General features: G+C 42.4%; 1 protein-coding gene across 1 annotated transcript; it reads left to right on the plus strand.

The window, feature by feature from the left end:
• Positions 1 to 8,183: 8,183 nt before the first annotated feature.
• Positions 8,184 to 9,092, plus strand: LOC124505400 (olfactory receptor 140). The gene has a single exon (XM_047071351.1). The coding sequence runs from the start codon at positions 8,184 to 8,186 to the stop codon at positions 9,090 to 9,092; it is 909 nt and encodes a 302-aa protein (XP_046927307.1).

Genomic DNA, 9,092 nt, shown 5'->3' on the forward strand with positions numbered 1-9,092 from the left:
CTCACAGTTCTCTTATGCACCCTCTGGGTGATGAATGACCAGTGGGAGGAGGAAATAGACAAACGCATGAAGCAGGTGACACCATGCGCTAGCACACTAGAGTTTAGATCCAAACCTCACAGAGCTTCATTTAAGAGTTGGGATGCCGAAAACACTGTGGAGGGATGGGGGCCACTGGGTGCTGTGGGGGAAGGTTAGGGTAGGTGAAGGGAAAACTTTAGATTTTTGGAATCGCACTAAAAAAAAAAATGACACCTGAGTCTTTCAGCGTACTAAGAACAATGGCAGAATTCATCTTAGGCTTTTTAAGAAAAACATTTTCCTAATCATTTGATTTTTATAAGGCAAGGTTCTGAGTCTCTGGAGAGGAGGCGATTTAGGCAGAGGAGAGAACGAAGTGGCTTTACTTAGTAATGTAAATGAATATAGAACAATAAAAGGGTGACTCTCATGAGTGAAGAGTTGTAGCGATGCTGAGTTTTGCTCTCTCCAGTGGGCTTGGGACAGACATCTGGGGCTCTGAGTAGGGGGGAGGAGAAGACCTGGCAAATGGATGGACCTGAGTGGAAGCAGGACCCCAGGAGATGGAGGCAAGATGGTCCAGAGACTCCCTGGCAGGCACTTGTGAGTTGGTGGCCGCTGGGAGCGTGGGTACCTGCTATTACAATTTAGGATTTTCCTTATAGCTGTAATTCCTTTATGACATCCTCAGTTTCTGTAATTCAGCCAAGTGTCAGGATGCAGAAGAGAAGGAAGGGAGGCACTGCAGTGGCACAGGAGTGGTGATGAGGTGGCTAGATGCACGTGGTTAGGGAATAGTGACCTTGGCAATGATAATGATGGTGGCAATAACAGTAGTAGTGATACCAATACCTACACAGCACATGCTTGCATACTACGTGCCAGGCATTGTTCTAAGCATTTATAAGTGAACTCATTTTATCCTCGTCTTGGCCTTATGAGGTAGGCACTCTTTTTTTCCATCTTTCCTGAGAGATTATTGACACATGACATATGTAAGTTTAAGGTGTACCACGTACAGTATGTGATGATTTGATATATGTATATGTTGAGAAGTGATTACCCCAATAAGATTAATTAACACCTCCATGCCCTCACATAATTACCATTTTTTTGGTGTGTGTATGGTGATAACACTTAAGATTTACTCTCTTGGCAACTTTGAAGTATATAATACAGTACTGTTAATCATAGTCACCATGCTGTACATTGCATGCCCAGCTGGACACTATTATTAGCTCCATTTTACAGAAGAGAAAACTGAGGTAGAGAAGACTTAGGGTTAAGTAATTTTCCCAAAGGGAAAAACCTGAGGCAGAGAACTTGAGAGGAGTGACTTCCTGCTGGCACCCAAGATAGTGTGGTAACCTATTTGTCCTTGGTTACCTGTGGTAGCCAAGTATGTCCTTGGAAGGCTTGAAAATCTGGATCCAGAGTTTCAACGTTTGTGACAAACTTTGTCCACTTCTCTGTATTTCCCCACCTTGGCTCTGGGCCATGTCAGTAGACCTGGTTAGCCTCTGAGACAGGGTCTCACAGGACTATGGTGTTTAAACTCCTGGTCCAGTGCCAGCTACTTCCAGCTGGCTGGGAGTAGAGAGTTGGTTTCTTTCAGGAGCCAACTCTCCAGCTCAGACACTCAGGGAAGTCAGTTGCAACTTGTTCCAGTTTTCAGGGCAAGAAGGACGATAGGATTTAAGTGTTCCCAATATGGTTGGGACGTAGAGTTTTTGATTTCATCCAAAAGACCTGACATCAGGGCATTAGAGGATCATCTAGGGGATGGAGCAGCCATCTCACCCTGTCACCTCCTCCCCACTCTGACCCCAGAGAGCCATCAGGGACTTAGGACCCACTTTAGGTGAGTTCAGTGCTATGGTGGTTGCAAAATGTGGCATGTCGGGATCTGCTCTTACAGGTGGAATCCAAAATTTCAACAGGCATTTCAGAAATTTTAAATCCTTTAAAATTTTTAATTTTAAAGGACATTGCTGACCTTTTTCTAGAGGAAAGGTCCAAGCAAAATAATAAATTGTACATTATTCAAGTACTTCACCTTGGCTGTACAAGTAAGTTTTCTCAGTGTTGATTTATTTTCTGATAAATTCAAATTTTCTATTGTTTTCTATGTAAAGAGACAATGAAATAACCCACTTGATTTTTGGTAATGCTCCTAATTTCATCCTTCTGTTTTCTGAATTTGGATGAAACTTTCCAAAATCCTACTTATTCTTGGTATTTGGGTCTGAATTGAGAACAAAAGCCTTACAAATAATAACAACTTATGTTTTTTCCCTGGAGCTTTATAGTGTCCACAGTCTGTTCATTTACTTTCTTATCTGACTTCTCAACACCCTTCAGATGAAGTATTGACATCACTGTTTTAGAAATGAAGAAACTGAGGCTCAACGTGGCTGAGTGGAGGAGCTGAGACCTCCACGGTTTGTTTGATGGCAATTTCAGACTCTCAGAATCCAGTAGCGTTAAGAACATGCCATCAGACCCAGACCCAGAATGTCTCAATCTTGTGTCATAAGTCCCCCACCCATTTAGAATTGCAATAAATTTCTTTTTTTAAATATAATTTATTGTCAAATTGGCTTCCATAGAACACCCAGTGCTCATCCCAACAAGTGCCCTCCTCAATGCCCATCACCCCTTTTCCCCTCTCGCGATAAATTTATTTTACGCGATTTCTTCACCTGTCTTCTGCCAACCCTTTTTATTCATAAGGCTATAAGACTGATAACATGGAGTGTTCTCAAGCTCTTTCCTAGAAGACTCAGCTTCTTTTTAATAAAAAATATATTTTCAGTCACCCTTATCCGTGAGGATCAATGGGTTTGCCTGGCAATTGTACGGCACTTTCTTCTGAGATTCTGCAGCCTTCTGCAAAAGTAACTCTTTTGATTTCATGTGACTTTCTCTGCTCACAAATCTCACAATTATGGTTGGGGAATGGAAGCATCAGCACTGGCCAGTGTGTTGAAATTTACAAGCCCTATGGGGCGCCTGGGTGGCGCAGTCGGTTAAGCGTCCGACTTCAGCCAGGTCACGATCTCACGGTCCGTGAGTTCGAGCCCCGCGTCAGGCTCTGGGCTGATGGCTCAGAGCCTGGAGCCTGTTTCCGATTCTGTGTCTCCCTCTCTCTCTGCCCCTCCACCGTTCATGCTCTGTCTCTCTCTGTCCCGAAATTTACAAGCCCTAATCAATAATTTAGATGTCAGGACTGGAGCTTAGATATCTAGAAGGACATTGCTGAACTTGAAATACAGGGATCCAAGGTCAGGAAGGCTGGGCTGGGGTGGGGAAAGTCATGGAGCAGAGGCATATCAGTGGCGGGGCAGGATGGGGTGGATGGTGGGGTGGCCTGAGCGCTACCAGCAAGGGGCCATGAGGTCGTGGGTGGCAAGGGGCCCAGGTGAACGTTAAGCTTATCTGCGCAGTGTGAGACTGACAGTGTGTGGTGTGAGGGAACTGTAGGTAGCATTGTGACAACTGAGGGTGGTTTCCACCCCAACTTACATTCAAGTTAGTGTGGGGCTCTTCTTCATGTTCGTAGAATTCCTTGGGCAAATTTATCTGGATACCATACACTCTGTGAGAATGGGGACCATGCTTGCTTCATTTGCTTCCTCAGCCACCAGCCTAATATACCTGACGTAACACTTGTTGATTGAATGAATGAGTGCGTGGACCCTTAAGCCTGCTGTGAATCCAGGGACCTGAGGATGTACTCCAAATTTATATGGCTCACAAATAATTTGAATGTAAGAGTTCCTTCATGGGATAGTAGCTCGTCTTTGAAGGTGCATGCAGAATGTTTAGACTCCTTTCAGACTTGTCACTGCTGAGATAACTAATCTTGGAGATGCACAGGCCAGAATCAGTGGGCTGGTGGGCAGGACCTTAAAGGAGTGATCTGGACCACAGAGGTCCCTGAGGAGCATTTCTGTGGGGATAGCTGGGGAAAAAGTGAACATGGATTTTATTCTTCTAGATAACACACAGAAGAGGAAATGAAGTGTAAAGAGGTTAAAAACCAGCTCGAGTTCACATCATTAGGAAGTGTCAGATTATGGGGAGGTTGTAAAGGGAGAGCAGCGGCTCACAGATGGCAAGGGAAAAGTTACGTTTGCTAACAGGCTCAGCCAGTTACAGCTGACAGCACTGTTCCTCACCTCCAGCTCTCCTCACTTGACAGGGGAGAATACTACGGCTCAGGAAGATGATGTGAATTTCCAAAAGTCTCACAGTTACCTTATGGAAGAGTCAGCACTAGAACCCAGACTTCCCGACTCCTGTTGTGCTACTTAGGAAAGAAAGCAGCTAGAAACTCTCAGGAGGTTTGACTAATGTTCATAGAATGGTGCAATGAACAGTGTGTAGGTTTGAGGTCAGGCCTGGCTGTGGTCAAATTCTATTTTCTACCACCCACAGCCCTAGGATAGTATGTAGGAAAAGAAAATTCACTGACATTTAATTTTATGTGCTCACATTCTGTTCTACCACTTATAGCCCTGGGATAGTATGTAGAAGAAAATTCATTGATACTTAATTTTATCATCTATGAAGTTATTTTTCTGCCTCATGTAATGATGAAACAGTATGGTACATAATAAAGCACTGAGTTTTACATTCAAAGGGACCAATTATATGAACATAAAATTTTCTCTACCAGTTCCAACAACTTCTTTGACAAGAACCCTCAAGAGCTGGCATCTAAGAGACTGAGATTGAGAAACACTGATCGTCCACAAGTGACTTCTCAGTTCCCTCTAAATTACTCTTTATAGCTTTAACAATTTCTGAAAGGGAGAAGTATATTGGATAGTAAAACATGGGAAGTTGTTCAACATTAGCCGTGGTCAAACAAATATAAATTTTAAAAAGTCAGATAAAATTTAGCCAAAAATAAATCCTGATATCCATTACTAGCTAGGGTGAAAGAGGTAACCTCCATTTTGGTGTTAGTTATGTAAATTGGGGACTGTCTTTTTGGTGAGAGATATCAAAAGTCTTTATAATATCTATACCTCACTGTTTAGTATATACATCTGAGAAATTATCCTAGGGACCTAGAGATGACTTAGTGCATGATTAAGTTTTCTGTGGTATTAGAAAAAAAAATGGGCTTGTTATTAGATACATCTACTTGACAGAATAATAGGCAATCATTAAAAACAGTGCATTATAATGATATGGGAAATATTTAAGTTATACTGATCAGGATAATATATAAACATATGGTGTGATATGTGTTATGGTGTGATAATATATAAACATCTATAGATGGAAGAAAGGATAAAAGAAAAATACATTAGAAAGTTAGTAAGTTTTTCTTTTTGGATGGTAATACTCAATAATTTTTTGTCCTCCTTTAAATATTTTCTAAACTCTGTCTCATCACCATAGGTTATGTTTGTAATTACTTTCCCCTCCTTTTCCTAAGAAGATCTGCTGATACCCAGCTTAGGCAAAACCCTGGAGCTAGCAACTTTGTCTTTCCTTCTGTTCCTTTTGTCTGCTCTGCATCTGAGTAATCTGGGTTTTGAAGGACACAATGGTATAGGAGAGAAGGACAGACGGGGGAGTTAGAAGACTCCCACAGACTGGGATCTGTTTTCAGTCTCCCACAACCTAACTTCTGTGAGTTGGGTTTGCTCTTTAATACCTCTAGGTGAAAATGTTAGCATCTGAAAGTCAAAGACCTTTGCACCAGCTTATATAAAAAACCCCATCCTTAATAGCTTTTTAGCAAGAAAAAAGGTACTCTATAGTTCATAAATGGATAAAATTCCTTATTTGGCTTTTGAACTCAGGTCACTTAGGATTGTGGGAATTTTCCAAATCAGAGAAGAGATTATGAAACATTTTTTTTTTCCCCTGCAGGAACTTTCTTTAATCCTATCTAGGCATTCAACATACGCATCATTCAGAGCAGCGGAAGGAGGACCAGATGATGCAGAAGGATGGACCAGATGATATGTTATAAGAATACTATTGGTTCTGTCAATTTACCATGTTAGAATGTAAGTAATTCTGATAAGAAGCTATCGCCTCCTTAGATCCAGGTATTGTAAGTTTCCTATATTATTTGGTTTTATTTTTTTATTCATTCAACACATAGTCATTGACTACTGTTCTAGGTCTGGCAATAATGACAATAAACACAAAGAATCTTCTTTCAAGATACTCTAAGTGTAGGGTGGGAAGGTGGAGGGAGACCAATACAACATAGTGTGTGCAAAGAGCTAGGGTAGAGATGCAATCTGGGTGCTGTAGGAATACAGTGAAAGTCCTTATAATCTAGCCTGGGTTGGGGGAAGAGGCCATCTTCCTTGTGGAGATAATAGCTGAGCCTATTTTCGGAGGATGTATGGGAGTAAGCCAGGAAAATTGGGAAAGATTGGAGGAATAGCATGTGGATGACAATGAGGTGTTAGTGAGCATGACTTGATCAGGGGATTGAGAGTAGTTTCATAGGTTAAAGCACATGGTAGTGGACAGGGATGGATAACATCGTAGGGCAGTAAGATCCAGGGACTTGTAATGAGACTAAAATGCTTAGATTTTTATCTTGAAGGTAAAAAGGAGTCATTGGAGGATATGATTGAATGATTGAATTTTATGTGCAATACTAGATGCAGTGTGGATGATTGAGCAGGTGTCTGCATGAGATATGAGGCAGGAGAGAGGGATGACCTTATTGGAGCAACCATCAGATTATTTTGCTAATTGATCTCAGTCTAGTGTTGAGAACTATGGTTGGGGCATGATAGGTCCTCAAAATGTTTCTGGAATAAATAAATAATGAATGAATGAATGAATGAATGAATAGATGAATGTCAAGGTGTTGCAGACTCTGAGTCTGGAGTTCTCTCTTGTCCAGCAAGAGAGCAGATGTAGAATTGAGAGAGAGGCTAATGTCGCGGAGTGGACAAGAACCCCGAGTAAGGGTCCTTGCTCTGTTTTTATTAGTGTCAGAAGGCTTACACACGTGATGGATGTGCAGAAAAAGACAATGAATCCGTGAACATTAACTCATGTGTTAGAGAAAGGAGGTTTCGAAGATACCTGGTGTTAGGGATGTGGGTCAATACAAAACAAAATCCTGGCTCTGGGCAGATGGCTGTTTAAAGCAGGCACTAAGCACTGCCTATGGTTATCTTATCTTGCCTCAGGGATAAGACAGATAGAGCATGCTACCTCAGGGTCAACAAGGCACCTTTCTTTTGCTAATTAGCTCCCCTCTGGGCAGCTTCTCCCTGCTGTGGTCTATAGCCCTCTTTACCTGTTTACCTATATTGGTCCTTCCCTCCTGTGACAGCAGCTTTCTGCTTCTGTGCTATGTTGGCGGTGCTTCCGCCCAGTTTTCCTAATCTTGGATGCTTTCATCTCGTGGCTTCCTAATCCTATGCCTTTGTTCTAAACTGGGGGTGCTTTCGCCCTGTTTACCTAATCTTGGATGCTTTCATCCTAAACCTTGTTAACCCATGGGTGCAAGCTCAGGAAATTCCTAAATTTATTCCCCCCAGTAAAGAACAAGACTTGATAAGGTGTGGTGACTGATTTTGCAATTATGAGGTGGACTAGTGAAGGGAGAAGTCAAGGATGACTCACTCCCGTGTTTGTAGCGGGTGGCGGAGGAAATGCGGAAGGGGGAGCAAGAGCTGAGTTGGGCTTGAGATGAGGAAGTCAGTGCCCATGTGCATTGAGGAGTACAAATGGGAGTTGGAAGTGTAGCTCCAAAAAAGCAACTGTAAAAAAAAAAAAAAAAATTAGAGGAATTATTTTCCCAGAAGTGGTTATTTTCAGTGAACTAAAATTTATATTATCCTTTTATCACAAAAAAACTTCCATGAAGATATTTTCAGTCAGAAAACAGAATTCATACTTATCGGTTAAAATGCAAGAGAGGTAATATTTCGGGAGTTGTTTATTTTATCTGCTATTTAACTTTGTACTCTGTCAAAATTATTAATTAGAAATGCAGAAAATGATTTTCATTATTAACAGGTTCGTTCTTTGGGATTCAGGATTTGGGATAATGCTATTCCACAAACACTGATTTCCCCCAACTTGAAAACATTTCTTGAAAGAGGTAGTAATACATTTTTCTTGGGAAATCTCTTTTCACCCAAGTCCTTGCTCATGGATTCATGGATAGTCCACGAAACATCACGGAATTTTTCATGCTGGGACTCTCGCAAAACTCTGAAGTGCAGAGAGTTTTGTTTGTGTTCTTTTTGATTGTCTACCTTGTCTCTGTTGGGGGCAACCTACTTATCATGATCACCATTATCTTCAGTCCCACCTTGGGCTCCCCTATGTACTTTTTCCTCTCATGTTTGTCCTTTATTGATACTTGCTATTCCTCATGTATGACCCCCAAACTCATTGCAGACTCCTTGTATGAGGGGAGAACCATCTCTTTTGAGGGCTGTCTGATTCAATTCTTTGTTGCCCATTTACTGGGAGGAACTGAAATCATTCTGCTCACGGTCATGGCCTATGACCGCTACGTGGCCATCTGCAAGCCTCTGCACTACACGACCACCATGACCAAGCATCTCTGTGCCCTGCTGGTGGGGGTGGCTTGGCTGGGGGGCTTCCTGCATTCACTGGTTCAGCTCCTCCTGGTCCTTCAGCTGCCCTTCTGTGGGCCTAACGTGATCAATCACTTTGTCTGCGACCTGTACCCCTTGCTGGAGCTCGCCTGCACCGACACATATGTCATTGGCGTCCTGGTGGTGGCCAACAGTGGTGTGATCTGCCTGTTGAACTTCCTCATGCTGGCTGCCTCCTACGTTGTCATCCTGCGTTCCTTGAGGTGCCACGGTGCCGAGGGGAGGCGCAAAGCCCTCTCCACCTGTGGGGCCCACTTCACTGTTGTTGCCCTGTTCTTTGTGCCTTGTATATTTATTTACATGCGGCCATCGTCTACTTTGTCCATGGACAAAATAGTGGCTGTGTTTTATTGTATTTTGACACCCATGTTCAACCCCCTGATTTATACACTGAGAAACGCAGAGGTGAAAAATGCCATGAAAAACCTGTGGAAAAAATGA

The sequence above is a fragment of the Lynx rufus genome, unplaced genomic scaffold (assembly GCF_022079265.1).
Source record: "Lynx rufus isolate CCGP_SWC_20201006 ecotype Redwood Valley unplaced genomic scaffold, mLynRuf1.p SCAF_9, whole genome shotgun sequence".
Classification (NCBI taxonomy): Eukaryota; Metazoa; Chordata; class Mammalia; order Carnivora; family Felidae; genus Lynx; species Lynx rufus.